The 20586-nt window shown below is 41.0% G+C and overlaps 2 protein-coding genes across 2 annotated transcripts; both read left to right on the top strand.

The window, feature by feature from the left end:
• Positions 1-1085: 1085 nt before the first annotated feature.
• hacl1 (2-hydroxyacyl-CoA lyase 1) lies at positions 1086-9055 on the top strand. Its single transcript, XM_058648090.1, has 17 exons — positions 1086-1238; positions 1431-1535; positions 2206-2246; positions 2345-2425; positions 2916-2988; positions 3065-3142; positions 3223-3317; positions 3406-3518; positions 3637-3772; positions 4130-4235; positions 4398-4481; positions 4870-4971; positions 5070-5224; positions 6454-6612; positions 6703-6810; positions 6907-7093; positions 8842-9055. Exons 1-17 carry the CDS (start codon positions 1188-1190, stop codon positions 8872-8874), a joined length of 1707 nt encoding a protein of 568 aa, XP_058504073.1. The 5' UTR covers positions 1086-1187; the 3' UTR covers positions 8875-9055.
• Positions 9056-9161: 106 nt separating this feature from the next.
• Positions 9162-19753, top strand: colq (collagen-like tail subunit (single strand of homotrimer) of asymmetric acetylcholinesterase). Its single transcript, XM_058648091.1, has 17 exons — positions 9162-10264; positions 10834-10943; positions 11091-11198; positions 12007-12051; positions 12213-12239; positions 13072-13143; positions 13870-13932; positions 14048-14074; positions 14683-14727; positions 14961-14996; positions 15122-15202; positions 15386-15482; positions 16414-16544; positions 17221-17340; positions 17454-17595; positions 17692-17794; positions 17896-19753. Exons 1-17 carry the CDS (start codon positions 10168-10170, stop codon positions 17963-17965), a joined length of 1374 nt encoding a protein of 457 aa, XP_058504074.1. The 5' UTR covers positions 9162-10167; the 3' UTR covers positions 17966-19753.
• The last annotated feature ends 833 nt before the right edge of the window (positions 19754-20586 follow it).

Raw genomic sequence — 20586 nt, 5'->3', positions numbered from 1 at the left:
CATTACTGAGATTGCTGTATATTTTATGAGTAATAAAGAAATGAGTTATTTAATAATGAATGCGAGTCTTTATGAGTATTGGCTTAAACATGTAAGAACAGCACATGTGACTAAGCCTTAGGGGTTTATTAAAATTATTTTTGATTCAATATAGATATCTGGACTACAATATCGGTTCCTGACCAATACATGTTCAACAATACAATACAGTTTAACTTTTTATTTCTTCACCACATTATTTCAGTCATTTTTACCAAGTGCTCAAAACATAGCAGACGGGTTGACCTGTCTTCCTTCTCTCCATTTAAGAATCTGGTTTCAACTTCCTGCAAACCTTGAGACAGCAATCATGAGCACTGTTCTACCTTGAATAAACGGCATGCTACATTCTTATTGGCTCACTGACTCTGAGATGAACTTATTAGGTACCAAAATGTGATATTAAAATAATTAAACATTTCTCATATTTGGCAGAGAAAGATCAATAACCATCCCTACTCGTGACACAGCTCGAGGCCCTTGTCACAGAGGGAAAATCACAGGGGGCTGTCGTTGACTCTCCCTAATTACACGGCCAGTGCAGCAATTAATCATAACGAACACACCTGTGCTTTTCCATGACACAAGCTCGAAAATGAATTGGTCTTAAAAACTTCCTAATGCTATTTATTAATCAATATTATTTTATAATATTTATTAGTCCCAATCTTTATTATTTTCTGTAGTAAACCCTAGTTTCAAAGGTTAATTCTATCTAAATACTAAATTATATAATTATAATAGATATAATAGCTAGATTAGATTAAACTTTATCGATTCCACAACAGGGACATTGATGGAAATGCAGTTTTAGCAGCAGTTTTTACTAATAATACAAAAAAAAACCAAATGAAATTAGCAGTAAGAGTAATTTATATATTGTTATTATGGTAAATAATATCGCTTAAATATATAAAATGATGTGTGGACAGTTTCTAGAGAGGACACTTTTGACACAGTTGTTTGGTGACACGTCGCCTGTGCGTCACACGCAGTCGCTCGGTGATTGGCTTAGCAACCAGAAGTGAATCTATGGGGGCGTGGTCAGTGTGCAGCGGACAGAGGTGTTTGTTCTCTGAATTTCTTGTGTTTCCTCGCTCCCCCGAACTTGTTTCTCTGTTCGTCCCGAAAAGTGTCTCTGAAGAGCCATGGAGGACGTGACAGGAGCGCAGCTGATTGCCGAGTCTTTAAAGGCCCAGGTGAGACTGTTTGAAAACGATTTACACTGGGAAGACGTGTATTATCCACAATATCTCAGAAGCAGCTGTTTCAAAGTTCATGTTCAGCGTTGTCACTTTAATAAAGATGAATTCATGAACTATTGCAGTCCATTGCAGTTTATATACATGTGTGTGTATCAGTTGTTCAGTTGCATGTCTTTGTCCCTGCAGAATGTGGAGTACATGTTTGGGATAGTTGGTGTTCCTGTTATTGAAGTGGCCATGGCTGCTCAGGCTGCTGGCATCAAATATGTGGGAATGCGCAACGAACAAGCGGTAAAACACTTAAGAAAAAACGTGCACAATCAAAAAACAGACAATGTGTAATAGAATAGAATTTCACACTGTGGTGAGATTTGCTGACATGTTTTAAAAACAAATAAAGACCCAATACCTAAACTTCAGAAAATGTGTAGATATTGTGTATTTAAAAACATTGAAAATACCTTTTCTTATTTTAGTCAGGTTCCAATTGTATCAGTTGCAAATTCACACAAATGATTATGCTTTGTTGTTTGTAATGTATAGATACATATGCACTAGTAGAATCATTGTTCTACTGAGGTTCAGAATACTGTAGAATAAGCTGGTTATTGTATTGTAAGTAAGTGTTGTTTTACACCAGAGGTGCCGGTATTTATTGGCCTTTGGTACCTGCTCAGGGGAGATAGGTCAATACAGTGTTACTACAGTGTTACCACATCGACAGTCAACACTGAAACAGAACTAAGTCAAAGTTCAGTTGAATATGAAGCAGTTCATGGTGCATGAGAGTGAGTGATTTACCACAAAGGCTGTTGTCCTACAATGCCTCCCTGTCTCCAGTATAAGACCACTATGTGTCAGTACCCCATACATCCACACTCCTGATCTCTCACATTAACGTCCTGTTACACTGCTAATGTATTTTTATTACTGTATTCAAACACCATCTGTCACTTAACAGGCATGCTACGCAGCCTCCGCCATTGGTTACCTCACTGGGAGGTAAGACATGCCTGTACTGTCCCTGAACAGAATAATATGATAGAGCCAGTGTCTGTGTGTTTTTAAAGGTCTACTGTTGTATGTGTGTCTATGTACAGACCCGGTGCCTGCCTCGTGGTATCTGGACCTGGATTAATTCATGCGCTGGGTGGAATGGCTAACGCTAACATGAACTGCTGGTATGGCTCCACAGACAATTCGATTGTTCGTTTTTATTATAATTTCTTTTGCAATGTGTATTAAAGCTACAGTGTGTGCATTTTAGTGATTTTTTTTATCGTTGATGATGTTACTATTCTACCCCTGTTTAATCTGTGTAAACTGAAACAATGAAACCTGACTGAGGGAGCGCTTCTGTGTATACACCAGCAGCACAGGATCAGGCGGGAGCATGTATGTATTAATTACATCAAGCTGCTGAACGACCCTTTTTTGAGCGGTAGAAATCACTTCTGAAGCCCAGTGTTGAAGCGTCGCTGTATTTTCAGTCACACTCCCGCCTTCTTGCAGCTGTCTTGCTTTAGTAGTGCTATGTTGCGGTCTGTCTTGACACAAAACAAAACACTTCCCAATGTGCAGCATGGGAATGTCATCAGGTGACATGAGAGATAAACTCCACAATACACAGGATTCAAAAAGTTAAAAAAAGTGTTTGTTGCCTGTGCACAGGCCTGTTGTTGTTATCGGAGGATCCTCCGATAGAAACCAAGAAACAGCAGGAGCATTCCAGGAGTTTCCTCAGGTAAAGCAGCCTTTTCACATGCATTTTTGCCTGTTGATGGTTTCTGAGTTGACAGTGATTTGGATTTTTCTGTAAGGTGGAAGCGTGTCGCCTTTATAGCAAGTTCTCTGCGAGACCAAGCAGTCTGGCAGCCATACCCTCCGTGATAGAGAAGGTAAACTCTCAGTTGGTGTTGCGCTGTCCTTAGACAGACACAGGCTTTTGTGTGTCTTCATTGTATTTTGTTGCACGCAGGCAGTTCGCACTAGCATGTATGGGCGTCCAGGTGCTTGTTATGTGGACATCGCAGGGGACATGGTCAATGCTAAGGTGGAAAGGAGCACAGTCAGGTTTGCTGTAATTTGAATTTGAATGTTTATTAATGCTTAATGTGGTTAAACGTGTGCAGGGACTGAGAGAAGTGTGTTTTTCCTGCAGACTTGTTTCCTGTTGTCCACCTCCTCCAGTGAGTTTGGCCGACCACAGTGCAATCACTGAGGCCATTTCTGTCTTGAAAGCGGCTAAAAGACCCTTAGTCGTAATTGGCAAAGGTAATGTCAAAAGAAACATTGACTATCATAGAGGGAGTTGGCAGAAACCCAGACTTTCCTCCATCACCAGTAAATCAGATTATTTGTATCATGAAATAAGTTTTGTTGTGTGCAACAGGAGCAGCTTATGGTCAAGCAGAAATTGCTCTTAAGGGGTTTGTGGAAATGACTGGTTTACCTTTCCTGCCCACCCCGATGGGTAAAGGAGTGCTGCCTGATGATCACCCCAACTGTGTGGCTGCTGCCCGCTCAAGGTGAGACACCATTTCAGCTTTTCCCTGCACCAAGAATGTGGAGAAATAAAATTAAAAAACGAATCCATTAGTGGCCCAACCAAGAAGTATGCTTAAAACAGTTTTTATCTGTTAAATCTGATGAAAAACAATATTTTAATGTCATTATTTTTGGCTGATACTTGAACAAAAGATTGACTTACAGTAAGCTCATTCAAAGTTAAACAAGCAAAGACTAAATATTAATAAAAACATGAGGTTCGTAAAAGACATATCAATCTGAAAACATAAATGTGATGTAATTGTTAAAATGTATAGATTAGAGTATTGAACTGTAATACGTTGTTATATGTAAACCACACTGTCTCTGTTACTAAGAGCTCTTCTCCAGGCTGATGTCGTACTTCTGCTTGGAGCCAGACTCAATTGGATTCTGCATTTTGGTCTGCCACCAAGATTTGACCCTGAGGTCAAAGTCATCCAGGTATGTAAATGAGTGAGTCAAATGTTCAGGTGCTCTAAACCTAATGGTCAATTTGATCATCAGGCTTGGAGCAAATACTGTTGTGATCTGCTTTAGTGTTTCCCTGCTGCAGCAAATGCTCTGCTATGATAACTTCATTAAGAAAAAGTGCTCTGTTTGCAGGTTGACCTTTGTGCTGAGGAGATGGGAAACAATGTTAGGCCTGCTGTTGCTCTCCTAGGAGACATCAATGCTATTGTCATTCAGGTACATTAACTGCAACTCAGTCTGTAGCCAATTTCCCCCATCATTAGTTCATTTCACTCTTTGTCCTAAGATCCCAGTGTTCTGTAAAGATGTGTTTTAAAGGTACAGTGTGTAGGATTTAACAACATCTATTGTTGAGAGTTCATGTTGCAGCTGGAAATCTCTCACCTCACCCTTTCCCTCAAACATATAGGTGAAATTCAAATGGTGTTTAGTTTGTCCTTAAAGAAACAAGGACACATACTTTCATAATAAAAATAATTCATACATTCAGGTTATTGTACATTAAAAAAAAAAATCTGTTTAATATTCCTTTAAACCCAAATTGGAAATAATTGAATCCATATCTTAGACACTGGAAATTGTTTTGTTTTGTTTTTTCCTTCAGCTTCTGACGTGTGTTCGTAAAGATGTCTGGAAATATCCCCCCGATACAGAGTGGTGGAGCACACTAAAGGACAAAATTGTCGCTAATGCAAAAATATCAAAGGTGACTCTCATCTGAATGCCTAGAATATACACTTCCTGTATTCATATGTATACACTTAAATGTGGCGTATCATATTGTAATCGTTCATTTCTCCTCAGGCACTTGCTCTTCAGTCAACGATGCCCATGAATTACTACACGGTGTTTCACCACGTCTCCCAGCTGCTGCCACGTGACTGCATCATCGTCAGCGAGGGGGCAAACACCATGGACATAGGACGCACCATGATAAACAACTACCTACCTCGACACAGGTGAGGCACTCGGACACATTTAATTTAATTCCAGTTCACTCCAACAACTTTACACAATATGCATATTCTGTGGGTTATTGTTGGAAAATGTGAAACAAACGCTTTGGAGGCTTTACTGAGTCACAGTGTAGTAACCCATCTCAGTCACCTTTTAATGTCACCTTTTAATGACGTCATACTCTTTATCCGTCCCTGCTGTTGTGTAATGTCCACGGAGGCTTTACAGAACTTAAATGTAATTAGTGCCAGAACAGGCAACAACATGAACAGCTTTCACACACACACACACACATCTTAAGGCCTGTACGCAAGAACAGAGAAATGTGTTCTCTCTCCCAGGGCTTCTAGAAAAAGAATGACGTCATTATTGTCTTGCTGCCCTCGTTTGGGAGATATTTGGGCAGAACTTTTTTATTATTATTATTGTGTGGTGTCCGACAACTATTGTGTGATTGGCCAGAAAATTGAAGTGGACTTCCCAGGAGTTCTGCATTTGAGTTTTTGTATGAAAATCCTGGCCAGAACTAACTCTGTTCTTCTGATCCTCGAGAACAAGAACAAATGTCTCTGTTCTTCCTGAGTATGTACTCTTCATGCCCTCTGGTCACCTCTGTCAAGCACATAGTAAATGCACAGCCACATTTGTAAACTACCGTATATGACCACTTTAACTGATGGGGTTATTAACCTCTGATGAAACATCAGCACGAGGAAGAAAATACTCTGTACTATTATTAATCCACAGTGCTGTCAACAGTTCCCATGATTCCACACTGCTTCACATGCCAGTGCTATTGATATTGGTCTGTCATAGTTTGAAAACTCTAGAGCAGCAAGTGTGGGTCGCAGCCCCCCTGTGGACTGTGACGGTACTGCAGGTGGGTTGTGAAAGGTCATTGAATATAAATGAATACATTTGTTTTTTTAATTTTCAGTTATATAATTGAGCTTTGAATTGCTGTCAAATATGTATGAAATATTTTAATAAATACTCAACATTTCAGTATTTGCACTCAATGTTAATTTGTTAATCTTAATTTGGATAATTACGCATTTGGGAATATAGGAATTATTGATCCTAGTCTCATGTGTTGATCAGAGTCTTGATTTAAAGTTTTTAGATTTCAAAGTGGTCCCCGGCTTTCTTAAGTTTGGGAATGGCTGCTCTAGAGGTAGATATTGCACAGTACTGTGCAAAAAGTATGTGTGCTAATCCTATCGATGTGTAGGTTGGATGCTGGCACCTTTGGAACAATGGGAGTGGGCCTTGGATTTGCGATAGCCGCAGCTGCTTTGGAGAGGAGCGAGAAAAAAGGCACAAGGATTGTCTGTGTGGAAGGAGACAGCGCTTTTGGATTTTCTGGCATGGAGGTTGAAACCATGTGCAGGTTGGTTTGTTTCCTCCTTTTCTATGCAGTTTATTTGGTTCCACCCACTATTACAGAACAACATAAAATCTCTTTTTTTTTTTAAAACAGGTATAACCTACCCGTGGTTATTATTGTGGTTAATAATAATGGCATATACAGCGGAGTGGATCCTGAAACATGGAAAGAAATGGCAAAAATGGGAGATCTGACCTCTATGTGAGCCAAGTATAGCACAGCACTTTAACGACACAGATGTTACGACATTTAATCAGCTGTGATGTAATAACGGCATCCTTTGTAAATTGGTCGCAGAGCCCCTCCTGTGACCCTCTTACCTGAGGCACGTTATGATGAGATCATGACAGCGTTTGGGGGTCGAGGCTTCCTGGTGAGGACGGTGCAGGAGCTGCGCAGTGCCTTGCACGTCAGTCTGAATGACTGGGAGCGGCCGAGTCTACTCAACGTGCTGATTGACCCTTCCTCTGACAGAAAACAGCAGGTAAACGTGGCCTCAGTGGCAGTGTTTCTCAAGCCTGGTCCTGGGGACCCACCGCCCTGCATGTTTGACACGTTGCCCTGCTTTATTAACACACCTGATTCAAATGATCAGCTCGTTATCAAGCTCTGCACAAGCCTGATAACGACCTATTTATTTGAATCAGGTGTGTTGGAGCAAAGAACTTCCTGAAACGGGTTCCCTGTATCGATTCAAGCATACGTGGCAATAAACCTGTTTCTGATTCAAACGTGCTGAGTCATCTCAGTCCATCCTGAGTCGAACAGGTCAAAAGTTAAAAAATAAATAAAATAAACCTCCTGTGAGGTTTGATTCACAGCTAAATGACCTCAGCTCCAGCTGCACTAGTGTCTATCCTGTGGGAATAGTATGCCCCCTGGTGGTTAAGAATGTCATTGATGCTGCTTGAAACTACTGTTGGCTTCCATCAACATGGCTGTTGCCTCCAAAACAAGGCAGCTGGGAGCTTAAGTGGGCAAGTGACATTAATCATATTAAAGAGATATTAAAGAGGTCTGTCTGTCAGGAATACCCAGATATCATCAAATCACGGGTCAGTAACTGGAAAAACTTATGTTAAAGGCTAGGACTATTGTTTCTGACTCTCTTCATCTTTTATGTGCTAAATTTGAAGGTATAGCCTCCTCAAATGTTTTACCAGTATGTACAATGTTTTTTTTTTACATACCTACTCACTGACCTAGAGTAGGGTCAGGAACTTTGCATTGGTCATAACTACTGTGACCTTAAATATTATCTCCTGCCATATCTTTCCATTGCACCCCAATGCTCTTACAGACTTGATAGGCTGACATTCAGTTCAAGGATTTGTTTCACTTAACTTTCAACCCTTTAACACCTAAGCCACAAAATGTCTGTCTGCAATTTTTTATTTATTTATTTTTGCTTATTTTAACCATAAAAGGGCCAGAAAACTTCTATTTTTCAGAATAACTTTCAATATCTGTCAGTTATTTACAATTAACTGCATGTTAAAATAGTATATTAACAATTTAAAATGAAGAAAAACAAAAGGTTTTATTTAGAAACAACACTGTAGTTGTACATGAACACCAGATTGTGCGTGTTAAATTTGAAATTTGAACAGTATAAAACATGTTTAAAATAACATTTGTTTGTGACATTACCTACATGCAGCTTTCAGAAACCGCTGGACCGCCGCGTAACAGCGGTAACGGGTCGTCTGCGATACACTTGGTGTTAAAGGGTTAAGTAAATGAGACAGAATGTGAACAATGACTTGAGTGACACTGACAGTACAGGCATACTGCTTGTTCTATATATAAGACTTAATCCAGATACTCAAGGTGCATCATAGAATGGTGGTATTCCACTCTCAATCCTGCCACCGCACACTGACATGACCCTTCTATTTCAAGGTCCCCGTAATTAGAAAGCATGGCCCTCTGTGTTTATGTTGAATGTATCTACGCAACCCTATGCAGACATGTTTGAAGGTTGTGCTGAGGACTGTAGCCATGGCGATGCACTCCATGGTTGGCCAGGAAAAAGACTGTGAGGTCATCATTGTTTGTCTGACGACTGCTTTTCATCTTGTCAAAGACAAATGATTTGTTCCTGCACAGCTAGATTTCTCAGTTTTAAGCTCAAATGGAGGCCAGCGTGTGTCTTACCCACAAAAGCCCCTCTTTAGAAAATGTTTCTATCATATGAAGGTCTAATATTTGTCGTGTTGTCTGTGTTTGCAGGAGTTTCCGTGGCTCACACGCGCAAACCTATAGACTTGAAGAGTGATCGACCTCCTGCTTCCTTCAGAACACAAAACAGCGGTGATATCTCAAACTGGGAAAACATGGTTTTTGTGATTGTTTCTATGGAATAACAGATTATTTTTATTGATTCTGATGACACTGAATAATGTTAAAATGAGTTAATACCTAAATAAATAGTTTTTACACAGTACACATGGACCTTTATTGATTTCAAATGTAATCAGGATTTGTTTTTTCACCTGTGTTGCTGTGACAATAAATAACTTTAGTTAGTTTTTACTTACTAAAGCCCAATGTGACAATTTGAAATTATTTTTTTTGCTGGATTAACCATTCAAAGCCCCCAAATATTCAGTTAACTGTGCCAATGAAGACAAATCCTTATTGCCAAGAAGCTCCAATGACAGATTATTGTCATGCTTTGATGATTCAAAAACAAATCAATTAATCAGCAAAATATTTTAGCTCTAACGCCTGCATAGCAATGATGTATAACATCCAAAAGGGTCCATTGCAAACGCTGGTAATATAAAGATGTCACATAATGGTCCACTTGGCGCTGGAATCCAGTTACAGCAGTGACTGATGCAGTGTGCAGTAAAATCTTGGCAAAAATAAGTGAGTGCATAGTCAGCTCACATTTATTATATAGCTGTGTATTTGTTTATATCCAGTTGCAGTATTTTCTCACTTGTTTAGCCTGTGCCTTTTTAAATAGTTGGTTGTTTGTGGGCATCTGTGCAAAAATAGATAGTCATACAGTTGCAGTGCTTAAGAACTGTCTGTATTTCCAATATTTTAATAGCTTAGCCTACATGGAAAAAGGCAATTTTTAATACAACAGATTTGCCCTGCATTTAACTGATGTCATAATACGCAGAGTACTGCGTAAAGAAAGAAAAGTGCACATAACTATGCAAACAGACGGAGGACAGATACAATGCTCAAATGTGCTTACACAGCTCCATTCAGAATCATTTTTCAATCTCTGGCAAAGAAAAAGCCCATTATGATAAGGACAAATAACAAAAGCCACCACTGCAGTTGTACAGATCAAATACCAGCACTCGAAGCAGCTGGCGGGCTCTGTCCTATAATTTTAGCGCACACTGATGCGGAGGAAAGATTTAATGGGCATTGGTCAGCGTTCCCTCTTCTGAGGACATAAAGGAGACAGAGAAGAGTGAGCACAGAGGGAGGGGAGCTGAGGGGAGAGGACAGTGAGGAGAGAGGGAGAGAGAAAGGCAGCGTGTGAGGGCTGCTGTGGCTCAGAAATAAAGTCTGGCAACTATCTGGAGCAGCATGACTCTTCTAACACTTGGATTGTATTTGCCACTGTGGTTTTGTTATGGCCTGGCTCAGTCCTCGTTTGTGGACAGCTTTATTTCAGTCCCAGCAGGTAAGAAAATAGTCCTCCTGCGTGTGTGCGTGAGTGAGTGCGTGTGTGTTGTACATACAGTCATATGCATGCATGTTTTGAGATACCTGAGCTGTAGAAACATGGGCTCCGAGTGCCTGACTTTGAGATCCATTTGAGCTTGTTGTGCTGGTAAAATACACTTGTTTTCATTTTCCAATCGTGCATGAGGTTGACTGGCGTTGCCTCTATAAATAGCGAGGCCAGCTCGAGTCCTTCAGTGAGAACCACAGGCGCTTCATATCTGTGTCCAACCTTAGGGACGCTGCTGAAAGGCTGTCATGATTTGATAGTTTACACCTGTTTGCCTGTCACTTACACTGCCCCTGCATGTTGTAGCCTCCACCAGTTTTACTCCCATTATGTTCACAACATGTACTGTAGAGTCAAAATGCAACATGTCCCCCCCGTGTATGAAGCACAGTTGTCCCTGCATGTGCATGTCTCTTCTTGTTTGGTTTTGCAGAGGTCAGGATCCACATTGAGTGATACAGTTGTGACAGTTGACATGCGCGCCTGTAGCCACTGACTGCATGCACACCTTACAACAGCTCTCAGGTCCCAGGAGCAGCAGAAGAGATTCAACCCATGCTGTTTACTGAGCCCACCTCCTCCCCCACTCTTTCCTCCACCCCCTTCACTTTGGTGCCGTCACACTCATGTGAGTCAAAGTCATGTGACTTTCTATTGTGGAATATCTGACTCTTAATGTGTCCTTGGGTGAAGTTGTATTTGTTTACTCTAATGTCTAATAAGAATTTGTCAAAGCTTTAAAGAAGTCTCATTTGTGTACTGTTTTATTTCACAGAATGACAGCAATCCAAATGATGGTGCTGAATCTAAGCGGGGCAATGAGAACAAAGGTTCTCCCTGTGTCCAAGGCCCCGCCGGACCTGCTGGTCTTCCTGGACCTCAGGTAGGATGCAAACATCTTTTTTCTGAGCATTCATCATGCACTGTAGGTCTAGGACCTTTATTTCATCATTTAACAATTCCATTACACCTCACACACAGACACACACACACACAATTCTACTCGACTAGGATTCTCAGTCAGTTTGGCTGAACCCCAGACGTTCATGTTTGGGGTGTGCACACATTTAAGGTTTTACTATGTATTATTATCCGGTATCTCCTCTCCGACTTGAGGGTTCCTGTGGAGCTTGGGATGGGGGGATTTCTCTGGCCCATGAAACACAGCAGCCCCATTAACGCTCCACATTTAGCTCCGACACAAATAGCCTTTTTCCACTGCTTGCCAGTGCACCACACATCATTCTCAGAATCCGTCCATCTGCCTGGAAAGGCGCGCTGTGTCGCGTAAATTCCAGGGATTACCGACACAAGCGTGTGTCGGTGTGTTTGTGTTCTCTGGTGGTGAAAGACAGAGACATTTCGTACAAAACGTCCTCCTCTCTGGACTGAGCATTTCATTAGTGAAAAGCAGATTTACAAAATGACTGTTGAAGCTTGTGCTGTGTGTTGGGCCTCTCGGGCTGCACGAGCTGCTCTGCAGCAGTGTTTCACTATATCAAGAGAGACCCATAAGGCCGTTTTTAAATCAATAGTGGCCACTCAGCCTTTAGCTAATTGAAACTGCCGCTGTGGGTCTACAGAAGCAGACATGACTTTGTGGTGGGATATTGTGGATAATAAAACTACTTTAGATGGCTATCTCTATGATTTATGATCATGTGCTGATAATTTTGTTTCATGCTCGTCAGGGTCCTCCTGGATTACCTGGGATAGGAGGACCTAAGGGAGAAAAGGTAAGCAGTTTACTTCCCCATCATATCATTTACTCTGGTCGTTATACATTTTACTGCTACTCATTCATTTGTAAGCTTAAATCGAATTGACTTGTTGCAAATGACTGGAAGTGCATTAAATGGCCGCTGTCCTTGTTCCCTCCTCTACATCCTGTTGTCAGGGAGAAATCGGACGACCTGGGCAAAAGGTGAGAGTCTCCATTAATCAAGCCGTGTCCTCCGCTAAGTGGATTTACTCAAAAATGAGATACAGTGCCTCTGCTTTCTTGGTAGCTGCAACTCAGGGCCCTGCCTGTGCCTGCTTGTGTGCATCAGCACACTGTGGGCAAAGCACAACCTTGACAGGAGACAGAACAGACACTTTGACAGGATGCGAGGGGAAACAGAGCTGCTGAGACGCGCTGTTTTGGTAGCAGAGGGCGCTGACCTACTGTTGGTGTCCTCTCGCATCAGGGAATATATCGCCTCCCCATCGACCCCTCAAAGACACCCAGCTCCACGCCTCCCTGTCAGATCACCCTCCCTTCCTGTTAGAAAGCAGCTTTACAACCAGAGTGTGACCACATCAGGCAGAGGAGAAGTGACCTGCTCAGTGGTCAGTCGCTGTGGTTGAGCAGTGAAAGTGGCCCGGTGGGAGAGCTTCACTGGCTGGTGGCCTGACAGAAGAGCTTTGCAGCACTGCAGTGCAATTTAGCTTAGTGCTTCAGCCAGGTCATAAATCATTTTATTCTCCTGTTCTCCCGACTCCTGTTCTATATACAGCCCATCATTTAATTAAAGAGAGCAAAGTGACAGGGCTCGTTAAAGTCATTTCCCCCCCCCCCTACATGTACAGCAGCGTCTGATAAATACTATAGCCAGCAGGCTGTCGGCTTACACAGTTAATCTTGCACTTTCTTTTTATTTTTACCTTCAAAGCAAACAGGTTTTACGTGACTATTCCTAACAGTTGTTTCATTAGCCTTTCATGCGCGACAGTGTGTCTGTGTCTCCGATGTTAAAGTTGATGTGTGCTGTCAGGGTCGGACAGGTCCTCAAGGACTTCCTGGGAAACAGGGACCAGCTGGATGGCCGGGACCAAGTGGGCCCAAAGTGAGTAAGTCAGACCTCCTCACAAAGATGATGAATGACGTGACTTCAACCCAGTGAGTGCAAATTAAAGGTAGTACAGATTAGGTCTGTGTGCCCATTTGTACCACGGCTACATGGTTATGTAAATACACTGTTATGTAACTTGCACCCTTGTTAGACGGATACTTTATTTGTCCCCTCGGAAGAATTGGATTGCCGCTGCAGTTATTTCCACACACTGAAAACAAACATGACATCACATCACCATGCTTACATTTCAATTCCAAGTTAGCTGGACCTCCTAGTTACTGTATGAGTTTATAAAGTTTACAGTTGACTCGCTCTCTATATATACTCTCCATCCTTAGTAATACTGTCGCTTGACTACAGTGGTGCAAAATAACCTAGTCTGCACTTATCATGTTTTATATACACATATATATATATATTTATATATATATATATATATATATATATATATGTATGTATGTATATATGTATATATGTATATGTATATATATATACATATACATATATATGTATGTGTATGTATGTGTGTATATATGTATATATATATATATATATATATATATATATATACATATATATACACACACATATATATGTATGTACGTATATATATTTTTATTTAATATTATTATTTATTGATTCTTTTTTTTATGGGACATGTGCCCTGCAAAAGTTGCCAGTTCACATTTATCTTAGACCTGGTTCTCTCTGTGTCAGGGTGAGAAAGGCGACTCAGGGCTGATGGGTTTGCCTGGAGCCAGAGGACCAATTGGGCCAAGGGTATGAACTACTGTACATTCAATCTAACACAGTGACACTATGAAGAGGATGCTTTCATCATTTCTTCATTTTCATCCTGGTTACTCATTAATTATTTGTTGCACCTTTACTCCAGGGTTTACCAGGGTATAAAGGGGAAAAGGTAAGCGACCATATAATGACATATAATTCTGTACATACACACTGAATGTTTTTATGGATTAAGTTTGATTTTTTTTTAAAGTGTAGATTGGAAAGGCAATATTTTAATAATTTGGCAATAGTTTTGTTATTGGGATGTAATTTTATGGTAATACCATCTGATTTCTATAGTATGCACCAAATAGCTTGATAATAACAATGGGAAATACTTATGTGTGGAATACTATATAATGATATATTATTATATATATTCTAATATTATTATCAATTTTTCATTTGTAGGTATATGACAGTCATTCTCAATACCAAGCTATTACCTGGATATTACATGATTTACTTCTACCATTGTTGTTAGATGGTACTAACAGAATATTTTCCACATGTTGGTAAAGTGGCTAAGAAAGTCACCAGTTTGGATCCCAGTTTGACCGTGTGCCTTTCTGTGAGGAGTTTTCCATGTTCTCCCCGCGTTTTCTTTTCCAGCACTCCAAAAACAATAAAGCAAAAGAAAATGAATGGAAATGAATGCAGAATATATTCTCTGATTTACAATTATTACCATGTTGCTATTGTAGCGTAATGTGTAAATTGTACATTGTGTGTATTCAGGGCTCCCGAGGTGATCGTGGTGACAGTGGAGTGAAAGGCGACAAGGTGGGCAGAGTATCAGTGGTATTGTGGTAAATCACAGGTGTACACTATGTATATATATATGTATGTACTGTATATATATATATATATATGTATGTATATATATATATATATATATATATATATGTATGTATATATGTGTGTGTATAAATATATATATGTATATATACAGTATATGTAGCATATATATACACTGTAAAAGTCTGTTACAATCATTCTTTCCTCTGTATCCACAGGGTGCCATGGGTTTCCCAGGAATGCTTGGACAGAAAGTGAGCAACACACTCAACAAAGCATAATTTAATTATCTCAACCAGAATTACAGCTTAAAAAAAAAAAAAAAAAAAAAAGATCTGACCAAACCAGATGTTGACTTGTGATGTGACTTGTCGTGCAGGGTGAACTGGGTCCAAAGGGAGAACCTGGAATCTCAGGAAACAGAGGACCCACAGGTCGACCAGGGAAAAGAGGCAAACAGGTGAAGTGTTTGTGGGCATGTGACTTTCTTTTAGAAGTGAAACAGTAGAAGGAGATTTACTTTTATTTGTGCTTCAATTCTTGGTGTACAATAAGACGCCGGAGCACAGAAAGGTTTTGTTTTGTACATGATTTTATTCTCTGTTTTCAAATGTGACCAGCTTGTGTATTGATTGTGTTTCAGGGAATGAAAGGAGACACTGGCAGTGTTGGTCCTATGGGACCTGCAGGACCGCAGGGAACTCAAGGACACCCTGGCCCTCCAGGTTCACCTGCCACAGGTAATTTATTCATAGAGCGCTTTTCATACACTAAAGCAGAGTCAATGTAGTGTCCATGGACATATTAATACACACACACACAGAGACAGAATTGTAATCAATACAGAGTTAAAAAATGACAACCCAGAAGTAAGTAAACAAATACATTAATTAACGAAAAATAGAAAGAGTATGTTCTTTAGGGAAGAGGCTGCCATGTTGTTTTTACAGCAGCTCAAACATGTGTTTCATGTTTATAAGCAGAAGCTTACTACACAAACAAGGAAGAACTAAATCCTTTGTGGTATGTGAAGCCTGTAGTTCCCGGCGTGCACACGTACTCGGGAAAGGGAGGGTTGAGTCCTCAGTTTATTCCTCAGTCTCACCATTAGATGTCACTAATTCTTGCACACTGGACCTTTCAAGTGTTTTGTGTCTTTTAATACTCATTAAAAATCCCAAGGGAAATGATGTCTGCACATCTGCTGCGTGCACAGCACAATGACACTAAATCAAATTAGATTTAATTGAATTGATTTGACGCATTGCAAGGATGTCTGGTCGACTTGCAAGGGGTTGATTTCCGTGTGAGGCTCCATATGTTCAGTGAATGAGGAGAGAGGAGAACACAAAGACGCGAGCGCACGCTCTCCACCAGTGTGAGATGTAACCAGAGAAAACAAATCTCCCGAGGTGAAACGAGACGCTCTCGACGTGACATCATGTGGCTCAAATAGATTCCCCACAGTTTTACAAACACTATGTCACCACGTAATTAAAGCGCCATTTGTTATCTTCATCAGCTTTCTGCATGAATTGAATTATTTGTGTTTGCTTCTTTATCGATGAATCAAAGACACTGCATGCTGTTTCACTCACTACTAGTCTGACATTTACACCAGTCTGCAGCATTGTGTCACTTGGCTATAAATAATGTTGCCTGTGTGTTTAGGTGTTTACATGGTTGGAACAAAGGGTGCACGTGGTCCACCGGGGCCTCCTGGAAAGTGTAACTGCGGCCCTGTCAGCGGTTTTCCATTTGATGATTATTCCGCCAAAGGAAACTATCCCAAAGTTCCAGCGGTAATACCGACGAGGCTTTATATTCTCAAATGTAAAAGCTTTCTTGTTATACTTTTCCAGAATATACAGAATTAGTGCTGGGCAATAATTCAATAATAATATAAACAGTATATATATATATATATATATATATATTCTGACATAATTTTCTTCAATATCAATTTGATAAAGGTTTGATGTACAATATATGAAAAAATTGCTTGTTGACCAATTGTTTTAAAATACTTAAACAAGGCATTACTTGACTCAAGAGTAAAACTTTATCACGATAATAATCGATATATAGACTGATTTGAAACCTTTTTATCCTGCTGATGACTTTTGCCACATCACTCAGTCCTATAAAAAGACGTCATTTAACATTTTTATTTCTAGGGAAGCATGATATTATTGGCACCATATCGGTATCTGCAGATATTGGCTAACATAAGATCTGCCGATATGACTAATGATTAAGATAGTAGGCTGAAAAAGCTATGCTAGTGCCCCGTTGCACAATAAAGATATTTCATATGTCTTTTATCTGCTGCGACATATAATTTTTCATATAATAATCATAACTTTTTTATTTATTTGAAAATAAAAAGTATTTTGTACTTCAGTGTGACTCAACCTCATAATGTTTTGAAACGCTCTAAATACAAAGAATAATATTCTCTCTTTGTCCGTCATTCAGATATTCGTTGTAAGCAATGAGGAAGAACTGGAGCGCCTTCACATTGATAATGCTCTCGCATTCCGCAAAGACCAGCGATCTCTCTATTTCAAAGACATCGATGGCTGGCTGCCAATCCAGGTATCACTGCACTCAGCAAAATCACACTTGATTTTGTACAGTCAGGGTTTTCTTTCCCTTTTTTCCTTATTTTTTCCCAATTTCTCTTTTTTTTATTTACATTTTTGTCACAGACTTTTCCATTCCAGCTGACACCGTTCCAGTCCATGGAGAATGCGCCCGATGACGAGGGTTACTGCGGCGACGGGATAGTGCAGGTTTCCAGGGGGGAGCAGTGTGATGACAGGAACAGAGTGGTCACCGATGGCTGCGTCAGTAAGTCGGACATGGTAACTTCTTAGTTGTACTTTCGCAGTGCACATACTGTATAACCTGACCCCTGCACCCCCCCCCCCCCCCCCCTCACTGCAGAGTGTAAACACGCCTACTGTGGAGATGGATATCGCTATGAGGGGGCAGAGGAGTGTGATGGAAAGGACTTTGGATACCAGACATGTAACTCATATCTTCCAGGGTAAGCGGCACACGATACAACTTACATAATAAAAACCCATCAACAACTGTTTTATTGACATGTAGCGCTGACCTAAGTGTGTCTCTCCCTCGTCACCTCAGGTCATATGGTCAGCTCAAGTGCACGCCATACTGTGTCATTGACTCCACAAACTGCAAGTACTTCACTTGAGGATGGAGCGGGACAGAACAGCGAGGGGGGGGGGAGGGTTCCTCTGTGTGTGTGTGTTGCGTGCTTCACACAAAACAGGGAACATTTTCATGCAAAAAAAACAAAAAGAACAAAAGCACTCTGAGCAAGAGACTCCGAAGGACGAGGAAGCCGCAACACTTCAAAGGCAAAAGACGTACACATACACATATATAACTCCTCTGTACGGCTGCTGAGATGCCACAGAGCTGGTCAAGGGAGGCTTAAGCCTTGACCCACATTTCTGAAAATGCACAGGACAACTGCAGTCTGTCTTAACAAGCAGGACTTAAGACTGGCCTCCTCACCACGCCTGACAGGACCGGACTCAGCCTCTGGATGCAACAGTTGTATGACAGCCATGCAGAGACATAACTAAGTGCGAGTTTTTGGGGATGTTGTTGGGCCCTGAGTCTTGTAAACCTTGACCCAGTTACTGCTGAGACCGAGAGGCAGTAGTAGGACATCCAGAGCCACGGCCTCAGGTTTTCTAACTGCAGTGTGAGCGGCGGTGCATAGCATTTTGCATGAGGCCGGATTTGCCAAGACCGTGACAGCAGCTGTCGGTATCCAAGCATGTAACCTTGCAGTCTGTTCATTCTGGCCACTACAAGGCTTCAATATAAAACCAGGCACATATTAAGATCAACATGTGTGGTCAGAGACGGAGAGATCCATGTGAATGTATCCGCATGAATTATGCACTTGTAATACTTCAGTGAGACTGTTATAACCATGTGATGCTACTGTACTTGACTGCGACATCCAGAGTCTGAACAAGGTTTCATAAATTCAAAAAAAAACAACAACAACAACTTCTCAGGAACCAACGGGCAACGTAGCTCAACACAGCCACGTGCTCAGACGTCCTCCGCTTAAATAATCCAAAAGGCAACGACTGTGCGCTGAGGCACCGATGGACAGTGTTGCAGTCCTCCGAGTGCGCTCGAGCTGCCTCCCTGTGCTTCACTGAGAAAGGATAGATAGTTGTGATGTACGTGAAGGCTTAAAACTCTTATGTTCTTAATATCCTCACTGCACATGGGGAGGCTGGACGAGTCTGTAGCTGCTTAAAGGGGGAGGAATTGCACTTCCACTCTCTTACGGTCATTACTGTATTTACTCTGATACCTCTTTATCCAGTCTGTCTGTCTGTCTGTCTGTCTGTCTGTCTTACAGTGTAAACGGCAAACTTTTACAGTGTAGATGTAGTCTGCTGTGTGCTGGGCACCAAATAGTAAGGATAACCTTTTCCAATATAAGCTGACATTTTCCATAAGCTACTGTATCAGTCACAGTGCCAAGGGGAGACATTTTCTCACACACACTTACACGCAGTCAGGTGTCACAAAGACAATTCTTCTGTAAAAAGCAATCACAGGATAAAGACTGTTACTACGTTGTGTCAGGCATGCTTGTAGAACTCTGCTAATGATCGTGAACTACTGTATATATAAATCACTGTTACTCATCGGCGGTTCTTAAGAAATGTCAGTGTTGCTTCCCGCCAAATGTTACTCGCCTTATACGACAGAAATGTAACTGTGTGGATGCACGACGTTCATCTGTGTTGAACGTCGTATCCTGTACTGTGTATGCACAACAATGCTGAAAACATAACACGCATGTGGTAACGTACTGTAACGTACTTTGTGAAATATATTATTCACTGTGACCGGGGGAAGGTCGTAAAGGTTCTGATTTATACAGTATAGTTGTGGACATTTTTTTTTTTTTTCCGAAAGAACTGAAAATAAAAAGTGAATTGGAGTCACTCCTGTCTTATTTTTAGGTCAGGTTTTTTGTGTTTCTGGCTGATGTGAGCACTCGGTGACAGCAGACAGGAGATTGAGATGCTGCTGATGTTCCCTTCAGGGGCAGAGCGCTCAGATGCTGTCAGCAGCTCTGGTACAAAGTGCTGCCGTAGACTAAACAGACCACAGTGAAACACTTGCCATTTTTCCTCAGACATGGTGATAGGTTTAAACTTTCCATTCCGTCTGGATGAAGCCCCCCTCAGCGCTGAGTCTGTGTCTGGAGATGAGGAACAGTGATACAGGCTTTTGGACCAGTGTTGCCACAGAGATTGTTTGAGGCTGGATGTGACCATGTAACCACATAAGCATTCTCCAAATCACATCAGGACAATTTGCCTGCTCAGATGTCCGAGTAAAAGTTTACCGTGGTGTATTTATCCCATCACATTCATTCCATAACCAGAACAATCAGATTTGGACCACATGTCACTGCAGATGCCACTTAACATTTGTGGAGTTTGAAACCCAGAGTTCTCAATGCTGATTAATTCTCTTTTTTTGTTGTGGCCCTGCACATAGACATAGAGTGACTGATTTCAGAAAGCTCTGCAGACTCACCTGAGTGGGGACGTTTTTATGTCACTGTGTGCCTGACAAAGCATCAAGAAGCCCTCACAAAAAGTTTCCTCCTAATCCTTATATTCAGGACTCTGTGTGTGTGTGTGTGTCACAAAGCTGCAACACCATCTGTCACACCGTCTGTCACTCCCTGAAGAAGCTTTTTTTACTTCCACATGATACTCACTGAGAAACTACCAGAAACACAGTTCCCATGCCTTAGTTGAC

The sequence above is a fragment of the Solea solea genome, chromosome 13 (assembly GCF_958295425.1).
Source record: "Solea solea chromosome 13, fSolSol10.1, whole genome shotgun sequence".
In the NCBI taxonomy this organism is placed as follows: Eukaryota; Metazoa; Chordata; class Actinopteri; order Pleuronectiformes; family Soleidae; genus Solea; species Solea solea.
The sequence above is the reverse complement of the archived record's forward strand: the minus strand, read 5'-3'. Positions and strand labels throughout refer to the sequence as shown.